Below are 27,452 nucleotides of genomic sequence, written 5' to 3'. Positions count from 1 at the left end.
CTCAATAATAAAAGAGAACAGTATTCTTTCATTAACCAGAAGGGGTTCTAAGTGCCTATTAGTGGTGAGACACTGCCCAAGTTACTGAGGATACTTAGGTGCAGTTGAGTCTGGCTTGGAGGATCTCTAAGCCTAAAATGAGACTGAGATGGACAGGAACAAAACTATCCTTGCAACACGGTTATGTGGACATGATCAATGTCTGCCTTTCATGTAGGTGGACAAGTGGTTTCTAAGTGCAGACAAATTCCATTTAATAACACTTTGAGCATGATATACTTCATATCATATCATTATTATTTGAACCTCAAAGTGACTCTGCAAGATAGGTATTATTACCCCTATTTTATAGATGAGGAAACTAAGGTTTAGCCTGTCTAATCAGACAAGTTAGTCCTATTAAGGCAGGCAATTAAGTCAGTGGCTGCACTGGGATCTCCTGAAGCAGGGTTTCATTTCACTGTCCATGTTAGACTCCTCTATACTTAAACACTCCATTATTTTAAAATAAAATCATGTCCAGCATCATAAGAAATGGTGCTAAAGAGATAAAAGCATTATTCTCAGACTAATGACATTTCCCTGCTTCTCCTAGAGCTGCTGGGCAAGGTCAAGTATTAGAGCTGGTGGGAAAATAGAAATTCCACCTTGGCTACAAGGTACAACTAGGGACCTTGCTGATTGAATCTGTTCTATTGCTCTATAGCCTAGACAAGAACACTGAGAACATTTGTTCAGTTACATTTACAAAACCTTTGCTAGATGCACATATACAGAAAGTATTTTGTCTTTTGCAGTAATCAGGAGTCGTGGCAGGGTAAGAGCCAATCTCGGAAGCTGCTCCAGCTGCTGGAATTGTTATTCCTATATCTACTTTTCTCTCTTTTATTTGTAAATTTATAGTTTCTTTTCTTTGCCCATTATATGCAATTTCCACCCCATATGGAGTCATCTCTGGAGAGTGATCTACATAAAGGCCAAACTACTTAAAAATATATGCACTTGCTGAAGGCCTTGAACACCAGGTCATATCATGAAATATTGTTCATAATCTTCATTATAACAATGGTAAAATATTATATGATACTAGTCCTTATTTCTATTTATATCCTAGTCAGGGAATTTAATAAGTGACTGTTTCTTATCTAATAGTAAAACCTCTAGTATTTCATTTAAGCAATATAAGATGAAGGTGAACTAGAGAGAAAAATTTAAATATCAATGCCCATCAAATTTTATGTAATACTTATAACCAAGGTATTTTTATCTCACTTGATTTTTAAAAATTTTTATTTATTTCAACTGGAGGAAAATTACTTTACAATATTGTGATGTTTTTACCGTACATCAGTATGAATCGGTCATAGGTATACATTTGTTCCCCCCATCCTGAATCCGCCTCCCACCTCCTTCCCCACCCCATCCCTCCAGGTTGTCACAGAGTCCCTCTTACAATGTTGGTGGGAATGCAAACTGATACAATTACTATGGAGAACAGTATGCAGATTCCTTTAAAAAATAGGAATAAAACTACCATATGGCCCAGCAATCTCACTGGATTTAACACAGTTTAACAGTATTTCATGTCATCTGTCCATTTTCTAATGATATGAAAGATCATAGGCATTTTATGGTAACATCCACAGCAAAAGAGAGATTTTTCCTTAAAAATAAAAAAAATGATTAATAGAAATTTATACTAGATAATAAAATCAGGCCAGGAAACATACCTAACTTCAATAGTTACTACGTAGCTAAACAAACTATAGTAAGTTATAAAAATAAATACCCTTTTTACGCAGCAGAACACTGGCATGTTTTCGTCCATTTCGATTTTCCACATGGCAGGTATAATTCGCCAGGTCAGCCTCCACCACTGAATCAAAGATGAGTGCCAACTCAACTTCTTTTTCTCCAAGATGCTCTTTGAGGAGCCTGAAATAAAGGAAAGTACTCTTGGCTAATTGGTTTGATTTGGGGAGAGCCCAGTCATGCAAAGACTGAAGATAGTTATTGTAGCTCACTAAAGTCTCCAGTAGGCTGATAGGTGTAGGTGCAGAAACTTCAAAAAGAAAACACAAAAAGTGACTTTTAATGTGAAGATCATATGGGAAAGGAAAAAAGTGAGGAATTCACTCAGAAAAAAGAAATATTAACGTGCCACTAGGCTCTGATAAATGAAGCCAGTATGATTTGTGTAGCAAACAGGAGACACTGGGCTCCATATTCTAAGCTGAGCTTATGAAAACAAACTGGATTTTTGCATCATGACATGAAGGGGAAAAATCTATAGAAATGTAGGTTTTGTGTTAGAGTTTTGACAACAGGGGGTAAGACAGTTAAAAAGGGGGGCCTTGAAAAGAATTGCTTTATAAGAAATAAACTAAGGGTGGTTAGTGGCATTCTATCCCCAAATATCAATAAGAAGCCTGTTCTCTACTTTCTCCTGCCTTTTGTCCAGTGCAGACATATACCCCTAATCCTCCAATGTACTACTATGGCCCTTCTTCCCCCCGCACCCCCCCCACAACATTGCTCACCATTTGTCTTTCTCCTTCCCTCTGCACCCTCCTACCCCCACAAGAGAAACTGCCTTATGTGTATTTTTTTCATAGTCCTGCCTTTTGCTTTCTCAAGTGAGGTTACAGGTCTTGAATGGCCAGTAACATTTGTTCTTCACAGAGGAGCTGAGTTGCCAGGAAACTTTCCTGAGGGGTGCATCTCTTATTTCTTTGGAGAGCTATATTCTCGCCAGTGGCCAGCTGCCTTCTGGGTGAGGTGAAAGTGGGTACCCTGCTGACTTTTAGTTTCTATCTCCTGCTTTAAACCAGAGAAAGAGCAAATTGTGAGTCTAAGTAGTGGAAAGCCTGCCATTAAGGTCTAGGGTGAGGTTGTTAAATATATGAATTTGCAAGAGGGAAATTCTCATCTCCTTTTTGGATACCTGGTTATGAAGGCAGTGAAGAACATTCTGATGTATTGGTATTTACCATAAAGTTGGAAAAGACAACTGTACTCAGAGAAAACTGGGTTATAAATATGGGCCTCCCACTTACAAGCTCAAGCTGGATTCTTACAAAGTAATTAACTCAATGGCACCTTAATATAACTCATCTTTAAGCTGGGAAAAATACCTACCCTCCTTAACTTTGTTGTGGGGGTAAAATGGTTTAAAGTGATTTTAAGATTAAATAGCAGATGCAAGTGCTATGTCATTAAACACCAACATTTCATTATCCAAAGGGAAACTGTTTACATTTTGGCTCCTCCAAATATATTTGTATTTATACATGTTGATACTTAAATTTGGCTTGGATGAATCTCTTCTGGATCCCCTCTGAGAGAAGGGAAGGCTTAAAGTTGGGTTGGTGGAAGGGAGTTCTTGGAATATGAGACTCCCCCGTACTGAAATCCTAAACACAGATTATATCCCCAATACACGTTTTTAAAATTAACCCTATTTCTGTTACCTTCCAATAATATACATATCAGAGAGTTTATAATACTGGCATTTATAACTTGAATAAATCTCCTTAGTATAAGAATTTTCTTAATCGTATTTTGCTGGTAGTCTATTAATATTTTTCTTCTTGGCTAAACTTGCAGTTCTCTTCTCTTTCCCCTATCCCAACATAAACCTAAACAAGGAAAAATGGGAATTTACTGTCTTCACAGTTTATGTTGAATTTTACTCCATTTTATCCCTGCTATGTGCAAATAGCACTATATGCAATTTTTTAGTTCTGTGTGACCCTCTATGGAATAACCCCCTTTAATGCCAGAAGCTGCTTAAGCACCACAAATTAAATTTGATTTAAAGCTTCACGTGTAGGGCAGCCACAGCCTTTGCCAGGCATGAGGCAGAAAGCTGATCCTGTCCCGCCAGACCAAGCCTTTCCCTCTTCATTTCTAATGCAGTTTCCAAAAACAGCTCTTCACAGGCTGCAGAAAGAATCTGGAGAGAGGATTTGAAAAATGATCCTTCATCCATCTATTAATATATATGAGGTGTCTTAATTATCAGCTCTTGAAAATATAGAGGGGACTTGCTTTTTTGGAATTAAAGAGCAAGTTGGTGTTTACGTCTATAAATTACTCTGCAGAGCAGTCACAATTTCCTAACAAATATTGATATATAACAATCTATCAATGATTCTTTATCATTCCCCTAAGTGCCTAGCTCTGGGATAGACAGATATTGGTGTTAGAGAAATGTAAGCATTAAAAGATCAGGTGCCTGCTCCCAGTAAGCATTAACATTTAAACAAGGGAAGAAAATCTACATAGCTGAAAAAATTAAAGGAGGAATGAGGTAAAACAGGGTGGTATAGTCATGCTTACAATGGAATTTCAAAAACACAACAACAGACTATTATTTACTAAAGTAGCTGGAGATGGCTTGAGAAGACTGCCTAAACAAAAGGAAGAAGGAAGCATTTTCTAGGAGAGAAGACATAAATAGGTTTTTGCAGACTGTTTGACACTGAAGGGACTGGTTTTGGGGTGGGGGATACAAATGAGGGGATCTTGGGATATACTTCAAATAACTTCAGAAGTATCTCACTCCAAGGATTAATATTGAAGGCAAGTTATAGGCAACAGTGAATACTGACAAAATAAAAAATACTAAATTCAGGTGACAGAAATCACTACTTTTAAAAGTTTTATTGTTAAGACCTATTATTTAAAAAGTCATGCTAAAAAAGTTTGGAAGTTTTCACTCTCACCCTTACAACAAGAAAAAAGTGAACAAAATGAAAGCCAACAACTCTTCTTAGGTTCATCAGAGAATTGAGGTCACAGGGCAAACTCCTGCTCTGCGAATTTGAGATAGTGAGGCAAATACTGAGAATCACAGTGCACTGGGAGCAGAAACCCAGGAACAGGAACCAATATGAATTAAAAACAATTAATTGATGAGTCACTGTAGGGCTAGTATGGACTAGCTTGAAAGTTAAAAAAACTCCATGAGATCTAATCTTAGGGGTGCCTCATACTTTCATGAGCTTTGCTTCCAAGATCCTGTCCAGGTTTCAGGGTGAAGATCAGAGACATGTTCCTTTACGCTTTGGGCAAAGGAGGAGGGAAAGGCAACAATCTTGAAAGGAGCCTAGAGCACTCTTTCTTCTTAACAAAGGCATGCCCTCAAGGGAAACTTCTTTAGCAGAGCCTAAATTACTTGAGTTTTACCGAAACTGGAGGAAAGAGAAATATCTAACTCCAGCCTCCTCAAGCCTTCCTGTTTCATCTAAGAAAAGGAGGAAAGCTGAGAAGCATTTGTAAAGGTCAGAGCCTGAAGGCACAAGCTGATGAAAAGACTAAGACTTTATCACAGTGTTATAGAATATTTACCACCATACCGTAAGTCAAGGGCTTTCAGATGAAAGAATGGCCAGGCTCAGACCCTGTTTCAGAAGCAGTCTCTAGGAGAACTGAAAGAAACAGTGGAGATGTAAACAAGTACATTATAGGAAATTTTAGCCTTTTACACCTGCAACAGTTAGAACTGGACATGGAACAACAGACTGGTTCCAAATAGGAAAAGGAGTACGTCAAGGCTGTATATTGTCACCCTGCTTATTTAACTTCTATGCAGAGTACATCATGAGAAATGCTGGGCTGGAAGAAGCACAAGCTGGAATCAAGACTGCCAAGAGAAATATCAATAACCTCAGATATGCATGTAACACCACCCTTATGGCAGAAAGTGAAGAGGAACTAAAGAGCCTCTTGATGAAAGTGAAAGAGGAGAGTGAAAAAGTTGGCTTAAAGCTCAACATTCAGAAAACGAAGATCATGGCATCCAGTCCCATCACTTCATGGGAAATAGATGGGGAAACAGTGTCAGACTTTATCTTTTGGGGCCCCAAAATCACTGCAGATGGTGACTGCAGCCATGAAATTAAAAGACGTTTACTCCTTGGAAGTAAAGTTATGACCAACCTAGATAGCATATTGAAAAGCAGAGACATTACTTTGCCAACAAAGGTCCATCTAGTCAAGGCTATGGTTTTTTCCAGTGGTCATGTATGGATGTGAGAGTTGGACTTTGAAGAAAGCTGAGCGCTGAAGAATTGATGCTTTTGAACTGTTGTGTTGGAGAAGCCTCTTGAGAGTCCCTTGGACTGCAAGGAAATCCAACCAGTCCATCCTAAAGGAGATGAGTCCTGGGTGTTCATTGGAAGGACTGATGCTGAAGCTGAAACTCCAATACTTTGGCCACTTCATGCGAAGAGTTGACTTATTGGAAAAGACCTTGATGCTGGGAGGGATTGGGGGCAGGAGGAGAAGGGGACGACAGAGGATGAGATGGCTGGATGGCATCACTGACTCGATGGACATGAGTCTGGGTGAACTCCGGGAGTTGGTGATGGACAGGGAGGCCTGGCGTGCTGTGATTCATGGGGTTGCAGAGTCAGGTATGACTGAGTGACTGAACTGAACACCTACAACTATAGAAAACAGTAAACACAGCTTAACTCCTAGCCACATAAACATAAAATCTTACTCTAAAGACATGTCTACTTCAGTCCCTTTTATCTGATAATTACATCTGGTTTTCAAACAAAAAATAAGACATATTAAAAAGAGAAAGTTTTGAAAAGACAACACAACCATCAGAACCATACTCAGATATGGCAGAGAATGATCAGAATGAGGATATAAAATAACCATGATTAATAAGTTAAAGTCTCAAATGGAAAAAGTTAACAATATAAACAATATATTGGTAATATAACATGAAAAATGGAAATTCTAAGAAGGAATCAAAAGGAAATGCTAGAAAACAAGACGTTGTAATAGGAATAAACAGTGCCTTTCATGGGCCATTAATAGACTGGATGTGGCCAAAGAAAGAATAAGTGATCTTGAAGAAAGTCAATGCAATCTCCTAAACTGAAATGCAAAGAGAACATGGCAAAAAAGGAACAAAATATTGAACATCAGAGGTATAACTACAAAAGGAGTAACATACATATAATCTATGTTCAGTTCAGTTCAGTCGCTCAGTTGTGTCTGACTCTTTGCGACCCCATGAATCACAGCACACCAGGCCTCCCTGTCCATCACCAACTCCTGGAGTTTACCCAAACTTAGGTCCATTGAGTCAGTGATGCCATCCAGCCATCTCATCCTCTGTTGTCCCTTCTCCTCCTGCCCCCATGTTGCCAAAATACAAAACACCAAACTACGAAAGAGAAAGGAACAATAGAAATATATGAAGTAATAGTAACTTAGAATTTTCCAAAGATACCAGAACACAGATGCAGGAAGTTCAGAGAATACCAAGCAGAGTAAATTTTTTTTTAAATTTTATTTTATTTTTAAACTTTACATAATTGTATTAGTTTTGCCAAATATCAAAATGAATCCATCACAGGTATACATGTGCTCCCCATCCTGAACCCTCCTCCCTCCTCCCTCCCCATACCATCCCTCTGGGTCGTCCCAGTGCACTAGCCCCAAGCATCCAGTATCGTGCATTGAACCTGGACTGGCATCTCGTTTCATACATGATATTTTACATGTTTCAATGCCATTCTCCCAAATCTTCCCACCCTCTCCCTCTCCCACAGAGTCCATAAGACTGTTCCATACATCAGTGTCTCTTTTGCTGTCTCGTACACAGGGTTATTGTTATCATCTTTCTAAATTCCATATATATGCATTAGTATACTGTATTGGTGTTTTTCCTTCTGGCTTACTTCACTCTGTATAATAGGCTCCAGTTTCATCCACCTCATTAGAACTGATTCAAATGAATTCTTTTTAATGGCTGAGTAATACTCCATTGTGTATATGTACCATAGCTTTCTTATCCATTCATCTGCTGATGGACATCTAGGTTGCTTCCATGTCCTGGCTATTATAAACAGTGCTGTGATGAACATTGGGGTACACGTGTCTCTTTCCCTTCTGGTTTCCTCAGTGTGTATGCCCAGCAGTGGGATTGTTTTAAAAGCTACATCTTGACGGATCATATTCTAACTGTAAAAAGTGGGAAAAAATGAGAGAAAAATCTTGAAAGGATTCAGAGGGGAAAAAAAAAACTTACCTATACAGGAATAAAAATAAGAAACACATCTTTAGAAACTATATAAGCAAGAACAGAGTGGAGTGGAATATTGAAAGTGTTCAAAGAAATTTACAACCAACCTAGAATATTGTATCCATTTTTCCTTCAAAGGTGAAGGAGAAATAAAGACTTTTTCAGACAAATAAAAAGTGAGGGAATTTGTTGCAAGTAGACCTACACTGTAAAAAATGTTAAAAGAAATTCTTAAGAGAAAATGAAAATTAAACAGGTCAAATTTGGATATTCATAATGAAAAGAAGAGATAGGAGTGAATAAAGGTAAAATGTCTTACATTTCCTATTCATAATTAATCTAACAGGTAACAGCTTGTTTAAAATAATAATAGCAATAAAAACAGTTGTACAAAGTTTTGAGGATCTGATATACAGCACGGTGACTATACTCAATAACATGATATTGTATGCTTGAGTGTTGCTGAGATTATTTTTAATTTATTTATTTTAATTGGAGGCTAATTACTTTACAATATTGTAGTGGTTTTTGCCATGCATTCACATGAATCAGCCATGGGTGTACATGTGTTCCCCATCCTGAACCCCCGTCCCACCTCCCTCCCCATCCCATCCCTCTGGGTCATCCCAGTGCACCAGCCCTGAGCACCCTGTCTCATGCATCGAACTTGGACTGGTGATCTATTTCACATATAATAATATACATGTTTCAGTGCTATTCTCTCAAATCCATCCCACCTTCGCCTTCTCTCACAGAGTCCAAAAGACTGTTCTTTACATCTGTGTCTCCTTTGCTGTCTTGCATATAGGGTTATCATTACCATCTTTCCAAATTCCATCTATATGTGTTAGTATACTGTATTGGTGTTTTTCTTTCTGACTTACTTCACTCTGTATAATAGGCTCAAGTTTCATCCATCTCATTAGAACTGATTCAAATGTATTCTTCTTAATGGCTGAGTAATATTTCATTGTGTATATGTACCATAGCTTTCTTATCCATTCATCTGCTGATGGACATATAGGTTGCTTCCATATCCTAGCTATTATAAACAGTGCTGCGATGAACATTGGGGTACACGTGTCTCTTTCAATTCTGGTTTCCTTGGTGTGTATGCCCAGCAGTGGGATTGCTGGGTTGTATGGCAATTCTATTTCCAGTTTTCAAGGAATCTCCACACTGTTCTCCATAGTGGCTATACTAGTTTGCATTCCCACCAACAGTGTAAGAGGGTTCCCTTTTCTCCACACCCTCTCCAGCATTTATTGTTTGTAGACTTTTGGATAGCAGCCATTCTGACTGGTGTGAGATGGTACCTCATTGTGGTTTTGATTTGTATTTCTCTGATAATGAGTGATGTTGAGCATCTTTTCATGTGTTTGTTAGCCATCTGTATGTCTTCTTTGAAGAAATGCCTGTTTAGTTCTTTGGCCCATTTTTTGATGGGGTCCTTTATTTTTCTGGAATTGAGTTGCAGGAGCTACTTGTATATTTTTGAGATTAATTCTTTGTCCGTTGCTTCATCTGCTATTATTTTCTCCCATTCTGAAGGCTGTCTTTTCACCTTGCTAATAGTTTCCTTTGATGTGCAGAAGCTTTTAAGTTTAATTAGGTCCCATTTGTTTATTTTTGCTTTTATTTCCAATATTCTGGGAGGTGGGTCATAGAGGATCCTGCTGTGATGTATGTCAGAGTGTTTTGCCTATGTTTTCCTCTAGGAGTTTAATAGCTTCTGGTCTTACGTTTAGATCTTTAATCCATTTTGTGTTTATTTTTGTGTATGGTGTTAGAAAGTGTTCTAATGTCATTCTTTTACAAGTGGTTGACCAGTTTTCCCAGCACCACTTGTTAAAGAGATTGTCTTTTCTCCATTGTATATTCTTGCCTCCTTTGTCAAAGATAAGATGTCCGTAGGTGCATGGATTTATCTCTGGGCTTTCTATTTTGTTCCATTGATCTATGTTTCTGTCTTTGTGCCAGTACCATACTGTCTTGATGACTGTAGCTTTGTGGTATAGCCTGAAGTCAGGCAGGTTGATTCCTCCAGTTCCATTCTTCTTTCTCAAGATTGCTTTGGCTATTTGAGGTTTTTTGTATTTCCATAAAAATTGTGAAATTATTTGTTCTAGTTCTGTGAAAAATATCATTGGTAGCTTGATAGGGATTGCATTGAGTCTTAGATTACTTTGGGTAGTATACTCATTTTCACTATATTGATTCTTCCAATCCATGAACATGGTGTATTTCTCCATCTATTTGCATCCTCTTTGATTTCTTTCATCAGTGTTTTATAGTTTTCTCTATATAAGTCTTTTGTTTCTTTAGGTAGATATATTTCTAAGTATTTTATTCTTTTCATTGCAATGGTGAATGGGATTGTTTACTTAATTTCTCTTTCTGTTTTCTCATTGTTGGTGTATAGGAATGCAAGGGATTTCTGTATACTAATTTTATATCTTGCAACTTTACTCTACTCATTGATTAGCTCTAGTAATTTTCTGGTGGAGTCTTTAGGGTTTTCTATGTAGAGGATCATGTCATCTGCAAACAGTGAAAATTTTACTTCTTTTTCAATCTGGATTCCTTTATTTCTTTTTCTCCTCTGAATGCTATGGCTAAAACTTCCAAAACTATGTTGAATAGTGTTGCTGAGATTAGATCTTATACATTCTCACCACGTTTTTAAAAAACAGTTAATTATGTTAACTATGTGAGCTTAACTAATAAAATGGTATATGTCAATTATACCTCTATAAAATGAGAGTGAAAATGTAACCTAGAGAATGGAAGAAAATGTTTGCAAACCATATATTTGATAAAGGGCTAATATCCAAAATATATAAAGACCTTTTTACAACTCAATATAAAAAACAAACAAACAGACAGACAACTTGATTGAAAAAAATGAGCTAAGGACCTGAACAGACATTTCTCAAAAGAAGGCATACAAATATCCAACAAATATATGAAAAGGTGCTCAAAGTCACTATCATGAGGCAAATGCAAATCAAAATTACAATGTAGTCACCTCAAATCTGTTAGAATGGTTATTACCAGAAATACTGGCAAGTATGTGGAGAAAAGGGAACCCTGTAAACTAATGGAAAACAGTACAGAGATTCTTCCAAAAATTTAGAGTTAGAACTACCATATGATTCAGCAATTTCACTTTTGGGTATATATCAAAGGAAATGAAATAAAGATCTCAAAAACATATTTGCCTTTTCATGTTCATTTCATCATTATTCATATTAGGCAAGATATAGAAACTAATGTTTATCAGTAGGTGAACAGAAAAAGAATATATGGTTTATATGTACAATGGAATATTATTCAGACTCAAAAAAGAGAAAATCTTGAAATTTGTGACTACACAGGGGAATTGGAGAATATTATGCTAAGTGAAATAAATCAGACAGAGAATGAAAAATACTGAAAAATATTGTATGATATTACTTATATATGGACTCTAGAAAAGCAAAACTAATAGTAACAGAATGGCGATTTAAAGAATCAGGAGCTGGAGGGTAGAAGAAATAGGGAGATGCTGCTCAGTGGATGAAATGGGGAAATGCTGGTCAAAGAGTACAAACTTTCAATTATAAGACGAATCATTTCAGAGTACCTAATGTATAGCATGGTGACTATTCAATGATACTGTACTGTATCCTTGAATTTTGAGAGGAGAGTAAATCTCAAGTGTTTTTACCACACACACACACATGATAACTGTGTGGTGATGGATATGTTAATTAGTTGATTGTGGCAATCATTTCACAATGTATACATATACCAAAACACTACATTGTATACCTTAAATATATACAACTTTTATCCATCAATCATACCTCAATAAAACTGGAATTTTTTTTAGGTCACACAAGAAATAGAGGAAAGAGAACTGAATCCTCCAAAATAAAATAAAATTTGTAATTCTTGGATCATAGGGTAGTTCTCGTTTTAGTTTTTGAGGAACCTCCATATTTTTCCACAATGGCTGCACCAATTTACAATCCCACCAATAGTGTACTAGGGTTCCTTTTCCTTCACATCCTCACCAATATTTGTTGTGTTCTTTTTGATGAGAGCCATTCTATCAGGTGTGAGGTGATCTTTCATTGTGATTTTTGCATTTCCCTGATGATTAATGTTGTTTAGCATCTCTTCATGTGCCTGTTGCCCTTCTGCATTTCCTCTTTTGAAAAATGTCTATTCATGTTTTCTGCTCATTTTTTTAATTGAACTGTTTTTGTTTTATAATGAGTTGTGTGTGCTGTTCCAGTGTCTCTTTATTGTAAATAGTCCCTTAAACCAAGTTGAATCCTCCTTTGATGACTAGGTATGTTGCAAGTCTCTATGTCTTTATTCTGAGTATGAGTAATAATTATCTAGGAATAATTGAGAATGTCATTAATAGGAGATAGTTTTTTTTAAACCCTCTTAAATAAACAAAATCTTTATTTTAGTGTCATTTGCTTTAAAAAAAAAATCCTGTTAAAGCCTTATTAGTCAAAGACCAAGATCAAATTCATAGGCTGACACAAACAAAAGATTTATTGATTGGATCCACTATGGTAGGAATGCTCCAGAGGACCTGTGGATTGTTTCTTGATTGAAGGAAGAAGAAAGCATCTGTTGTAGTGTTTAGGTTCTCACAAAAGATTGAAAATGGTCTAAAAAAGCAGGGATAATTTCTGAATTAATTGCAGCTTCTGAGGCAGTTGGTGGGGATGGGGGAGGATTCAGTAGGAACTGCGTATTGTCATGAGGTGAAGGTGGTCTACTAATTGGGTATTCCAAGGAATATAACAATAGCAAAGCAGGTCTGAGGATCACTGAGAAAAAAACAGTAGTCATTCAAAAGAGGTGGGGGTCATTACAGCCTTATACAACTGCTTCACAACCTTGGGAGAAACTGTTTTCTGTTAGCTTTGCAGCTGGCTTTATCTGTCTGTCCTCCCAGCCTGATTAATAGCTAGACTGCTTATTCTCAGTCCAAACTAATTTTTACTCTTTCAGTCCCGAGCAGGTTTTGGCTCTTTATATCCTAAGTGTGAACTACAAGAGATAATTCTGAGCAATTGAGGATTCTTGCTAGCTGTGTTCTGATAAAGTCATTCTAGCTCCATTGGAACTGTGAATCAACTGCCCAAGAACTGCTCTTTCTCAGTCTCTAAACTTCAGATTTTTTATGTGTAAAATAAACTTATATGATTTATTTCAAATGTTATAAAAATTCAATGTACTTCGGGATGTCAAAAATTTTTTGCAATATACTGTGTAGTATAAAAACATGGAGGAATTATTATTATTATTTACTAATTATAGGTTCTTGTATAGAGCAGCTTATAACACAAAACACCATATTTGAGACTAGGCATCTATAATCTGTTTAGTAAATGAAGAGAGAGAACAAATATGTCTTAGGCAGGTTTTAAATATTTTATGCCTAGGTCAAGGTTAAGACCCAATGTGGAAGTGAAGCTGTGAATAGTAGCTGTGAATAGCTAATTAAAAATCATTCTTCATGTAAGTGACATTAAGGTTGCCTTTGGGTAAAACTATGCTGCTTATGAAGTTTACCTTTCCACTGAAGGCTCCTTATGATTTACTAAATCTATACTTACATATAGGTATGATGAGATTTGAAACTTATTTAAATCAAAGGCAAAGTGATCACTCAATATTCCTTCTTCCAGTGGGATGAACTGAGAGTGGGAGAAAAGAAGAGATGATGTGCGTGTTTGGGGGTTGTTTTGTGACATTTTTATAGTTCACTGTGGAGGCAGCCAGAGCAGGTGGGGATGTTTCAAGGCACTGAAAAAGCATGATGGAAAGTTGTCAAAACAGACCCCTTCCTTTTGCCTTGGGCTGTGTGGCAAAAAATTATATTCACAGCTCCATATTATTTGTTTAAATTGGTGAGATGTTAACAGGTTATTTTGTGTCTTTAGCATAGATTCACCCTATTTTAAGAATAAAATCCTTTCATATCTCTATTACATTCCCTCCTTTGTTAAAGAGTATTTGACTCACTCAAGAAATGTATACATTAAGGTTAAAAAAGGATGGAAACAGAAGGCTGGACAGTGGTAGAAGCATGAGTGAAGAAAAACAGAACTTACAAACAAAGCCCATATTCAACTTATAGCCTTTTAGGAATTGAAAGTAAATTGTATTATTTGCATTTTAATAATCTTGTCTGAAAGCCTTAAGATAAATTGAATATGTTTTTCAGATCAAGAATTATAAAAGATTTGGTAAACTTGTTGTATGGTATTGCCTGGGGGAAAAACATTAGCTATTGATAGGGAGATTTGTAAAGTGAAATTTATAATAGAAAATTACTCTCCATTGGGGCAAAGCAATTGCACTGAAATTCACGCAGTCTCCATCGGCAATCAGATGCAATTCACAACCCTGCAGGGAAGCTTAAAGACTGTTATTTCTTGTTTAATAGGATTAGTTCAATTTCTCTGGCATTTTTTACTAGAACTGTGGAATATATACCTCGCTGCAATTTTTTTTTAATTCTCAAGTCTCTGGTAAGATTAATCAAAAGGAAATTATGTAAAGGTGTGGAACTGGGATGGCCTTGCTAGAATGCTCATACCCAAAGACTACTCCTTTTCATGAATTCTCTTATCCTACTTCACAAGCTGTTCCCATTAACTTTAAACAGAGGGATAGAAATTAGGAAGTCCTCTCCTAATGATAGTTTCTACTGCTCTCTTCCAAATAATTATTTGATTTGTCTAAATAGACATGGAGCTTGTAGAGAGCAGCTTGTTGCAAGGACTTTAAAATGGTAGGTAAAAATAACCAAATTTTCACAGTTGCAGTTTATGCTACTGCATATGCAAAATTCCCTTAACATCCCTACAGATGACATCTTTTGGAGTCTGTGGAGAAAGGCTGTAATGTGGTTTGATAGGCTGGCAGCTGTGATTTGATACTACATTTAGGTTCAGATTTTCTTAGGCTCAATCTCTTAGCAACATCACAGACTTTGTTAGGGCTATGCCAATTTCTGCCTAACAGGAGATAAAAGGGAATCTGTATGCCTAGAGTGGAGTTTGAATCTCTGGTAATAGGTTGCAAGTAAGGAGATACAAGTAACTATGATGGCTAGAGAAACCCAGAAAACAGTGAGAACTCCAAAATCCTGGTCAGGATTTGATCAAATATGCTAGTCAAACTACAAGGGAACTGCTGAATAAAGAGGCTGTACTGACTATAATCTGAGTAACATTATTTCATCAAGCCTTTGATAAATATCCAAGCTTTTTCCTTAGGTAGATTTTTTTTCCTTCAAAGTCTCTACTCCTCTGAGGCAATACTAAGAGATAAAAAGTGTACAACACATGCTTCAAGTTCAAGCTGTTGCCCAGGCAATGGAGAACCTAGGCAGTGTGGTTAGTCTTGCCAGATCCATTGCTGTGGTGGCATCTTCTCTATAAGTTAACTGCTTGAAAGCAACTTATTTACATTCCCACTTCTTAGATCTAGTGGGTAGTGCACTTCTGACATATGTGCACAACACAAGAGCTGTGATTCAATTAAAATATGAAGCAAGTACAATACCCTGAGGGAGAGCCATGCATCCAGAAGGAAATTTTGCTTGCAGAAATTCTTTTGAGGGGAATCTTCTACTTAACACCTTTAGCATTCTGCTGTCAGAACTGTTCCCTTTGGAGAATACACATGGGCTATGAAAGAATGCAGATCTTTTCTTGGTGGAACTAAATGGTATGATTAGCAACTATGTTTGATAAAGCTACCAGATTTGTTCCAATTCACCATGTGGTATAAAAATCTTCTTTCAAGGACATTGGTTTTGGAAGCCAGAAGACAGAATCTAGTAATTAACTTGTGTGTTAGCATAAATGGCCATAGCCTGAAGGAATTCCCACACCCATACAAGCTCCCAAATAGATCATAGATCACATAATTAATATTACAAAATGGCCAACTGTGTGTTTCTCTTGGCCAGGATTCCCTGCCTCTTTGTTTGCATTCTCTAGTTAGCTAGTAAGGTTTTGTGAAATTTTCAAAACAAATTCCGTGTTACTTTCCTCCCCTGCAAATACAGGTATGTACCATTTGTTACAGGAAGGGTTACAGATGGTGGAAAAGAGGATGTAACAGAATGAAATAAACAATGATGTTTTGCAAGTCCTGAAAGGTTGACTTCCTTATAGCACTTAATATCTGGTTGATTAATTTTGCACTTAATATAATGTCTAGGACTGGATTAAACTGTTTTACATATGTGTGCTTTGTCTCCCACCACTCTAGTTATTTGCTGCTAGAGCAACTGCATGGCCTAACTTTTCTTTTGTGAAATGGTATAACCACATTCGAGTGTAGTTTGGCAGGTTCTTAAAAAGTTAGATAATCCTGGAGAAAAAAAGGATAGTTAGAAGGCTGCCCAGGTGGCTTGGTGGTAAAGAATCCACCTGCCTATGCAGGAGATGCAGAAGATGTGGGTTCAATCCCTGGGTCAGGAAGATCTCTTGGAGAAGGAAATGGCAACCCACTCCAGGATTCTTGCCTGGGAAATCCCATGGACAGAAGAGCCTGGTGGGCTACAGTCCATGGAGATGCAGAGTTGGACATGACTAAGTGACTGAGCATGCACAAGTAAAAAAATAAGGACATTTGAAAGAAATATTAACTTTAGTTAATAATAATGTATCAATTTTGGTTCTTTAATTTTAACAAAAATACCATAGTAACTTAAGATGCTAATAACAAGAACAGCTGGGTATTGGGGGTATGTACAAACTTTCTATATGATGTGCTATAAACTGAATGTTTATTCTTCCATCCCCAATTCATTTGTTGAAATCCTAACCCCCTAATGGGATGGTACTAGAAGGTGGGGCTCTGGGGAGGTGCTTAGTTCATGAGAAAGGTGCTCTAATGAATGAGATTTGTTGTTATTATTTAGTCGCCGTGTTGTATCTGACTCTTATGTGACCCCATGGACTGTAGCCCATCTGGCTCCTCTGTCCATGGGATTATCCAGGCAAGAATACTGGAGTGGGTTGTCATTTCCTTCTCTAGGGGATCTTCCTGACCCAGGAATTGAACCTGTGTCTCCAGATTGGCAGGCGGATTCTTTACCACTGAGCCAACAGAGACTGTAATGAATTAAGATTAGTGCCCTTATAAAAGACACTCCAGAGAGCTCTCTGGCCTCTTTTGCCACGCGAGGACCAGTGGACCATCTATCAACCAAGAAGTGTGCCCTCATCAGCCACTGAATGTGCTGGTGCCTTGATTTTGGACTTCCCAGTCTCTATAACAGTGATAAATAAATGTTGTTTAACCCCCTCAATCTGTGAAATTTATAGCACCCAGACAGAATAGGACACTATCTTTATAATTTTTCTGTAAATCTAAAATTATTCTAAAGAAGTTTTTCCAAAAAAAAAGCTTACAAAGAATTAATACAGTTAAATGTATACCGACTATCTAAGTCATCAATTATATGTCTAGATATTTATCCAAGAATAAAGGAAATATATATGCAAACAAAGATGCAAACATGTATGTCCAGAGCAGCTTTATCTGTAATAGACCTCAAACTGGAAACAACCCAAATGTCCATCAACAAGTGAATGGATAACCAAACTGTTTACATCCATATAACAAAATACTACTGAGCAATAACAATAGTGAACTACTGATAAATGTAACAAGACAGATACATCTCAAAATAGTCATTTTTAAGGGAAAAAAAGAATACATACAACATGATTCTGTTTATATAAGACTATAAAATGCAAACTGATTGATAGTGACAGATAGATGAGTGTTTTGAAAGAAGAGGGCATTACCAAGGGGTACCAGGAAACTTGTGGGTAATTTATATGTTCAATATCTTGATCGTGGTGATGGTTTCATAGGTAGATACATTTATCAATCAGCCCTTACAGATTGTATACTCTAAACTGTGTGTTTATTGTATGTCAATTATGTGCCAGTAAATCTGTTTATTTTTTAAAAAGTCCAACTAGTCATGTATGGGAGACAGGAAAAAATAATCTTAGGCTCATATAACTACTACCCTTGATCATGAAACATAGCTCTTTGCTTTTTGGTAGTGGAAAATTTGCTACTTTGTACCATTCTACCTTCTACTGGCTCTTTGAGGACCAGTTTCTTTCTCTGAAAAATGAAAAGTGACCATTGAAGTCTTCTATAAGCAAATATATGAGAATAATTTTAAACATGTATCTTCTCAAATAATTTAAAATAAATTCATTTGCATTAATTTCATAAATCTTAAGTTGAAATTGTCTAATAAAGTGTTACTTATTAGGAACCTTAAAGATTAAATATATGCAGGTCAGGAAGCAACAGTTAGAATTGGACATGGAACAACAGACTGGTTCCAAATAGGAAAAAGAGTACGTCAAGGCTGTATATTGTCACCCTGCTTATTTAACTTATATGCAGAGTACATCATGAGAAAAGCTGGGCTGGAGGAAGCACAAGCTGGAATCAAGATTGCTGGGAGAAATATCAATAACCTCAGATATGCAGATGACACCACCTTTATGGCAGAAAGTGAAGAAGAACTAAAGAGCCTCTTGATGAAAGTGAAAGAGGAGAGTGAAAAAGTTGGCTTAAAGCTCAACATTCAGAAAACTAAGATCATGGCATCTGGTCCGATCACTTCATGGGAAATAGATGGGAAAACAGTGGAAACAGTGGCAGACTTTATTTTTTTGAGCTCCAAAATCACTGCAGATGGTGATTGCAGCCGTGAAATTAAAAGACGCTTACTTCTTGGAAGAAAAGTTATGACCAACCTAGATAGCATATTGAAAAGCAGAGACATTACTTTGCCAACAAAGGTCCGTCTAGTCAAGGCTATGGTTTTTCCAGTGGTCATGTATGGATGTGAGAGTTGGACTGTGAAGAAAGCTGAGTGCTGAAGAATTGATGCTTTTGAACTGTGGTGTTGGAGGAGACTCTTGAGAGTCCCTTGGACTGCAAGGAGATCCAACCAGTCCATTCTGAAGGAGATCAGCCCTGGGATTTCTTTGGAAGGAATGATGCTAAAGCTGAAAGTCCAGAACTTTGGCCACCTCATGTGAAGAGTTGACTCATTGGAAAAGACTCTGATGCTGGGAGGGATTGGGGGCAAGAGGAGAAGGGGACGACAGAGGATGAGATGGCTGGATGGCATCACTGACTTGATGGACGTGAGTCTGAGTGAACTCCGGGAGTTGGTGATGGACAGAGAGGCCTGGCGTGCTGCGATTCATGGGGTCGCAAAGAGTCGGACACGACTGAGTGACTGAACTGAACTGAACTGAACTGAATAATATAAATGATAGTAAATAATACAATGTATATTTTTTGTTTTACACTGCTATATATTCAACAAGCAAAATGAAAAAAACACATTTTAACATTAGCTGCACTAAAATACTGATTTACTTTCCATTTCATGATTCTTAATAGGGGTGGAGTCCCAATTCCTATCGAAGTGAGAAAAGTATATTATATGTCACCATCTCTGAAATCAAAGAGATAATTTGATTGACTACCACAGACTGAGTGAGGTAGAAAAAATTACCTCTTACAAATTGTACAAATGTGATCATATACATAGGATTAGAAAGCCAGTAGAATAGTCGTAGAATAGATGCCTATACACTAGGGAGTTATCTGTCTGAGAGGAGAGTGAAAAGAGGTTGAGGGATGTGTTAACCTGAAAGTCACTTTCAGGATGAGCAGTGAGTACTGGGAAAAAGTAAACACTATTCAACAAGAGTCAACAGTTCTTTTGACAAGTACTAGCTTATTACTGCCACCACAGCTTTGCACCTATGACATATGAAAGTTGTCTGTTTCCAGGGAATAAATGAGTATTTTCCCTGTGGTCTGAAGTCACCTATAAAGTTTGGATCTTTGCTGGGACTGGAGAAACAGTGGCCTAAGCTTTGAAACCATAAAGGAATTTGCTTAGGCAGCTTTAAGGGAATCATTATAACTCATGGCATATTCTTAGAACCTGAGAAAACTTCCTTATATTGGAAGCTTATACATTTGCAATTTTTAAGGCAGGCAGCCTCACTCTCTTTTAGATCAGCTTTTAGAAAATGGAATGATTCGGAGTTGCAATTAAAATTCTAGGCAGAAGCTCTTCTAGGATGTTCCATTGCTTAACTAAAACACAGCACGGGAAAGTAAGCCATTCAAGTTCTATACCTTATTTCACCTTCTCTAATGTGACCTGCAAGTTCCTCAATAAACTTCTCCCCTTTCATCCAGTAGATCATTGGTCCAGACTCTCCACTGAATCCAAAGAATGCTTTGCAAGGGATGTTCAGAGGCTTACCTGAGAATGACAGAGAGAAAAAACATTAGCAAATGGCTCTGGTTATCACTGGGAGACAGAAAAGGACCATTTAACATCCAAAGGAAAACTCAGAAGTGACCCATTTTCAACTCTTCTTCCAATCACCTTATCACTCACTGTAAATGAGAAAATTTTTAAATGGTTACAAGGGCTTCTGGGAAATTTTAAAAGTCAATATATTATCAAAAATGAGAAAGTAAAGAAAGTTACCAAGTTTTTAGAACCGCTGATTTTTACTGCTTCCCTGTTATGAACTAACATGAAAACATCAAATAGAATCCTCTTTTATTTTCCTTGTTTGAGAATATTAATAACTGCTTACTTGGACTTGCCTTTGAAGTTAACATTAATCAAAGTATAAGTTAATTTTTGATTGAGAAACATAGACTATCCACTATTACTAAGACTGAATAGGGAAATTTTGTTAGTTCTGATTACTGCATATTCTAAGAAAAATTGGATACTACAAATCAAAGAAGAATTTTATAATTACAAAAATATCTATAGAAAGTACATGGAGCAAAACCTCAGTCTAACCATATCTTCAATCTCTTTGTGTCACCGATAGTACTTAAATAATTCTAGGCAATACTGTAGCTTTTTACTTTGCATCTTTGATTATAGCTAAAAATGTTTTAATTATAAATGTATCATCAACTGTATAAGCAATTATTTTATGCTGGCATTGATTTTATTTTCTTCTTACAAAGTAGATAAGTAAGGGAAGAATGGTATAGAGAGCACAATCTCGACATTCCTGACAAAGGAATCCCCCAACTCATAAATCATGATATATCACTTTCTCTATAGCATGCAATTTTTGCCCTGGTTGGAACATTAGATGAAGCAATTTCAAGAATATTTTTCCTTAAAAAGTACATGGTAAAGTTGTTCCCACAATCACTCTGAGCTATGGACAATTTCTCCTTTCTATTCTTAAATTGATTCAAAACTTCCATGTTCCAAGAACCATTACTTTCTGAAAACCTTTATATTTAATCATGACTAGCAGATGGCTTGCTTTGAGGACCACTTACACCAAGAAACAGTTTTAATTGGAGTTAGTGTCTACACTGTGACAAAGAGGAAATTGAGAAAACCTCATAGATATATGGATGCTGGGTGATAGGCTGGGCTTAAACATAATAAGTGACTGTTACCAAATATTTGTCTTTTTATTTTATTTTTTAGGAATATTGAAGAAATTTTTATCAATAATTCTAAAGAAATTCAAATTCTTAAGGTTTATTTTAAAAATGATTTAGGATTACACAGGGCAGTATGTGACTACATGTGATGACATTATATTTCTAATAGGGAAATTTGGCTATGACACATAGGTCAGTTACCATCTTTTATTCAAAGAAATTTTAATGATAGGGAAAAATGGTTTTTTTTTTTTTTTCATTTCACATATGATATTTTACATGTTTCCATACCATTCTCCCATATCATCCTGCCCTCGCCCTCTCCCACAGAGTCCAAAAAACTGTTCAATACATCTGTGTCTCTTTTGCTGTCTCGCATACAGGGTTATCATTACCTTCTTTCTAAATTCCATATATATGCATTAGTATACTGTATTGGTGTTTTTCTTTCTGGCTTACTTCACTCTGTATAATAGGCTCCAGTTTCATCCACCTCATTAGAACTGATTCAAATGTATTCTTTTTAATGGCTGAGAAATATGTACCACAGCTTTCTTATCCATTCATCTGCTGATAGACATCTAGGTTGCTTCCATGTCCTGGCTATTATAAACAGTGCTGTGATAAACATTGGGGCATACATGTCTCTTTCGATTTTTATAATGCAAACTTCTCTCTCAGCAAAATGACATGTCATGGACTTTTGGGATCATTCAATTATTGTCAAAAGCTTTTATATCAATAGTCTTTTATGTTAATATATGTCTAACACAAATCTGAAACAAGATTATTAATTGTTGCTTTGAACATACGTTTTGTGATACAACCTTGTGTGAAAAATAGAAGACAGCTTTGTATAGCTAAGAGATTTGAATCCTTGTTTGGATCTATCATTAAAAAGTACACTATATGGCCCTGGGTAGATTACCAAAGTTTTTACAAACTGATTTCTCATATATGTAGTAACAGTGGTAATAATACTTTGGAGGCTCAGATAAGATTATCTCTACAAAAATACTTGGTGAATTCGAAAGTCCCATCCAAATGTATCATGGTTGTGTTTTCCTTCCAAGGCTTGGTCTTTCAACAAGTAAAGTTTGAGACATAATCCTATGTGTCAAATTAGATAGATAAGTGTTTATTAATATTTGACCCTGTCAATCTCTTGTCCTCTTATTTATGAGTTTTAAGGGGGAATACTCTTTTCTTATCCATAGTCTATAAATATTTCCTGGATTCTAGAGTAGGTGTGATTCATCCAAGCAGACCCTTTCTTCTCTAAATCTGAACATAGGGTCTTTTTTATGACTTACTGCTCTTCATTTCCATGAAATTGAAGGTATTACAGTATGTCACAGTAGATAGCAAAAGATCTAGAGATGATATGCATTATTATAAGGATCCTAGTTGCTAAAACTACCAGAATATACATTTATACAAATAAACTCTAGTTGTCATTCCTTTGGGCTATGTTGAAAGAATATATCAAATAAAATACCTTTTTTTTTGTGGGTATCCACCTGCAATGCAGGAGACCCCAGTTCGAATCCTGGGTGGGAAGATCCCCTGGAGAAGGGACAAGTTACCCACTCTAGTATTCTTCAGCTTCCCTGGTGGCTCAGAGAGTAAAGAGTTTACCTGCAGTGTGGGATACCTGGGTTCAATCCCTAGGTTGGGAAGATCCCCTGGAGGAGGGCATGGCAACCCACTCCAGTATTCTGGCCTGGAGAATCCCCCTGGACTGAAGAGTCTGGCAGGCTACAGTCCATGGACTCGCAAAGAGTTGGACATGACTGAGTGACTAAATACAGCATTCAGCACAGCATGTGGGTACTCAGGCCTGGTTTGATTTTAATAGAAAAAGAAAATTATAGCAATGTGCAAAAAGGTGCCTCCTTGAAGTGATCTATCAAAAATGACAGTATCTGCCCTTTCCTTGATACTACATAATGGGTGCTGACTATTGCAGAGATTTCTCCTGGAAATATTTTTACTCTCCCATCAGACAGGTTTTTGTTAAATAAATGCAAGAGACATGTTTCAGCAGCCTAGATTCTCCAAACGCTGAACAAATATCCTGAAGCCTCTGTTAACAGCCAAAAGAGGAAAACAGTCCAATTATCATACACAATACTCTGAGGAGAGCCCCAAAATGATCAGCTCTTGTGCCAGATAGTGAGAATCAATATGTGCCAGGTTGTGGGCACCTCTTCTCTCAAAAGGCCTGGGAGGGATCTCAGCGTTGATTGAGCAAATTACCTGAAACAGTCTCTCCAGGCTTTTCTAAAATTTGGCTTATGTGCATATGCAAACTCCTATCTACCACTTCCGTTTGCTACTGTATTGTTTTGCCTCCAGATGTTTTCAAAATCATTCCTATGATACTGTATTCCTTACTAGTAGAGATGATCAACTCATATTTATACCTAAAAAGGATTTTACAATAGGTTGAAGACCATCAACATAAAAATAACTTTTTCTCAATGTTTGTGCTATTCACAAGGTAATGGCTTTAGACATATCTCCCTTTTAGGTTCAGTCTGTATTACTGGCAATTTCTCTATCAGTTTAAGTCTAGACTAGTTAACACAACATATGTTCATACAAAGACTTAGAGATGGATGTTCATAACAGCTTTATTTGTGATAGCCAAAAGCTGGAAACAGTCCAAATATTTGAAAGAATAGATGAAAGGATACTCTGGTACATCCATACAAAAAATATATATCAAGGATGAACTACTGATAAATACCACAACAAATGAGTTTCAAAATTTCAAAACAATTATACTAAGTTAAAGAGGCCAAACAAAAGGGTACATGTTTTGTGATTCTATTTACATAAAATTCTAGGAAGTTAAATTTAATCTATAGCTTCTTAGCAATTTGAACATCTGTATGTGATCCAACCACTCCATATGAAAGCCTATGTCTATATAAAGACTTTTACTCAAATACTCATATCAGTGTTATTTTTCCCAAGTTAGGGAAATTTTTAGTCATTATTTATTCAAATAATTTTTGTCGCCTTTTCTCTCATTCTTCTGGGACTCCCTATGATGCAAAATGTTAGCCTGTTTGATATTATCACATAAATATCTTAAACTTATCTTCACTTTTTCCCAATTCTTTTTCTATTTGCTGCTTTGATTGGATGACTCTATCGCCTTGTATTCAGGGTCACTTATCCTTTCTTTGTTTCATCTAGTCTGCTATTGAACCCTTCTAGTGTATTTTTCACTTCAGCTCTGTGACTTCTGTTTGGTACTTCCTTACATTCTTTATCTCTCTGTTAAAGTTCTCATCTTGTACTTACCAATTCTTCTCCCAAATTTGGTGAGTATTTTTATGACCATTACTTTGAATTCTTTATCAGGTAAATTACTTATCTCCATTTTATTAAGGTTTTTTCTGAGATTTTATTTTGTTTTTGCTTGAAACATATTCTTCTGTTTCTTTATTTTCCTTCACCCTTTGTGTTGATTTCTATGCATTAGATAGAACAACCACTGCTTCCAGTCTTGAAGTGGTGGCCTCATGTAGGATATGAACCTTGTTCATCTTGCCCTAGTTTTTATTTGTTTCTCAAACCTTTTACTTGTCCAAGCAGTCTATTATATTTTTAATTGTTGTTGTTCAGTCACTCAGTCGCTCAGTCATATCCGACTCTGCCACCCCTTGGACTGCAGCACGCCAGGCTTCAATGTCCTTCACCAACTACTGGACTTTGCTCAAACTCATGTCCACTGAATCAGTGATGCCATCCAACTATCTCATCCTCTGTCATCCCCTTCTCCTGCCTTCAATCTTTCCCAGCATCAGAGTCTTTTCCAATGAGTTGGCTCTTCACATCAGGTGGGCAAAGTATTAGAGCTTCAGCATCAGTCCTTCCGATGAATATTCAGGGTTGATTTCCTTTAGGATTGATTGATTTGATCTCCTTGCAGTCCAAGGGACTCTCAAGAGTCTTCTCCAACATCACAGTTTGAAAGCATCAATTCTTCAACGCTCAGCCTTCTTTATGGTTCAACTCCCGCATCAGTACATGACTGCTGGAAAAACCATAGCTTTGACTATGTCAAGCCATAGCTTTGACCTTTGTTGGCAAAGTGAGGTCTCTGATTTATTAATATGTTATCTAGGTTTGTCATAGCTTTTCTTCCAAGGAGCAAGTGTCTTTTAATTTCATGGCTGTAGTCACTGTCCACAGTGATTTTGGAGACCAAGAAAATGAAGTCTGTCGTGCTTTTCATTGTTTCCCCATCTATTTGCCATGAAGTGTTGGGACCAGATGCCATGATCTTAGTTTTTTGAATGTTGAGTTTTAAGCCATGTTTTTCACTCTCCTCTTTCACCTTCATCATTTTGAATAGCTCCTAGTAATTTTGGATGTGCCAAGTCTTGTCAGTGTCCCAAAGGGGAATACCATAGTTAGCACTTAGATTCAGGCTTTTTGGAACTCAAACTCTCAAGTAGCAGCTTTTAAAGTATAACAGTCCTGTGGATCCACAAGTGTAATTCCTGCTAGCCACCAGAGTCAGGCAATCTGGTGGTGTCCGCTGGGGAAACCTGGGGTTCCAGATGAATCTATAAGCTCCTTACTGGGAGACACGAGTGAGCTGGACTGAAGCAGAGGGAGAGCACATAGATGATGTTCCCTTGCCTGCATTTCCTGGGAATACCTCCAGAGCCTTTAGGTGTGAGCCAAACCTGAAGCTGAAGCCCCAGGGATAGCAAGTATGCCTCTTTCACTGAAAGACGGGATGTGTTCCAGTCTGTTGTCTGTGCAATGCTCTGGGGGTGGTAGTCTGTCAATAATCCTCTCTTCAATTGTTATAGTCCCATGGGATTCAGGGTCACAAGTTCTCTAACTCCCAGAATTGGATGATCAAGGGGCATTTCCTGGCAACAGCTGCAAAAACCAAAGCAGCAGATGTAAAATCTGGGAAACCAGATACAAGAAAGAATTCCCCTCTGAAAGATACTGGTGCTCCGGGGTGTGAAAGAGGGAGAGGGCAAAGACAGTGCTAGTCCTCTGAGATCTCTGGCAAGGTTTGTAGTCAGTCTTTAGGTGTTTTTAATTAGAAGGCTGCTCCTCAGACTGCAGCCATGATGATAAACTAACAGGCCTCTTTCATGGAAAGATTGAATTCCTGGGTCTCTTGTGTCTTCTTATGCCCTGAGAGTGGTAGCTGTTTAAGAGTTCTTTCTCTATTGGTTACAGCCCTTTGGGATGTTCAAGTGTAAGCCCCACTGACCCCCAGAGCCAGGTGATGTAGAGGTATCCACTGGAAGCTCCCCTCTGGGAGACACTGGTATTCTGGAGCAGGCAGAAGGAAAGCGAAAAGATGGTACCCACTGAGAAAAGGAAAAAAAAAAAAGATAGTGCATTTCAGCTTTAGCAGGAAAAGAGAGTGTAAGAATGGCACCCTACTGCCTCTGTCCCTATAACACTGGTGCTTTAAGATTAACAAATAAATCTCACATAAAGGCTGGATGCTTTTCAAAAGCTGCATCTCTGCTAGGCCCTGGGGTGAGTGAGTCTGCATATGAGTGCTTTAAGAGCTGCTTCTCAGTTTGCTACAGCCTTTTGGGTCTTGGGGACATAAGCCCTGTTGGTTTTCAAAGTCAGATGTTATAGGGATTCATCTCTTAGGTTCAGGTCTTAAGACCTTAAGTTGTGGTGACTGATGCAGGGCATGAATCCTTCACTCTTTGGGAAGAAGCCGCAGGTTGGTGAGCTCTCTTCCCTACTGTGAGTTGTCACACTTGGACCAGAATTTATGGTCAGTTTGTATCTCAGCCTCTCCTTCCTGCCTTTTTCTCATTTGTGAAACATAAAGGAGTTCCTTAGTTAGCTTTCACAACTTTTT

General features: G+C 37.3%; 1 protein-coding gene across 26 annotated transcripts in view; it reads right to left on the bottom strand.

Moving 5' to 3' along the window:
* The window catches only part of IL1RAPL2 (interleukin 1 receptor accessory protein like 2), a 1,479,614-nt gene that overhangs the window by 30,896 nt on the left and 1,421,266 nt on the right, over window positions 1–27,452 (bottom strand). For all 26 annotated transcript variants that reach the window (XM_059883637.1, XM_059883641.1, XM_059883624.1 and 23 more), the window contains 2 exons: window positions 20,282–20,411; window positions 1,790–1,935 (listed from right to left, as the gene is read on the bottom strand). In XM_059883637.1, the coding sequence (XP_059739620.1) occupies window positions 1,790–1,935; window positions 20,282–20,411 (276 nt within the window). The remainder of the gene's footprint in view (window positions 1–1,789; window positions 1,936–20,281; window positions 20,412–27,452) is intronic.

This window comes from Bos taurus, chromosome X, assembly GCF_002263795.3.
Source record: "Bos taurus isolate L1 Dominette 01449 registration number 42190680 breed Hereford chromosome X, ARS-UCD2.0, whole genome shotgun sequence".
Taxonomy (NCBI): Eukaryota; Metazoa; Chordata; class Mammalia; order Artiodactyla; family Bovidae; genus Bos; species Bos taurus.
This window is presented reverse-complemented; position numbering and strand designations above follow the sequence as displayed.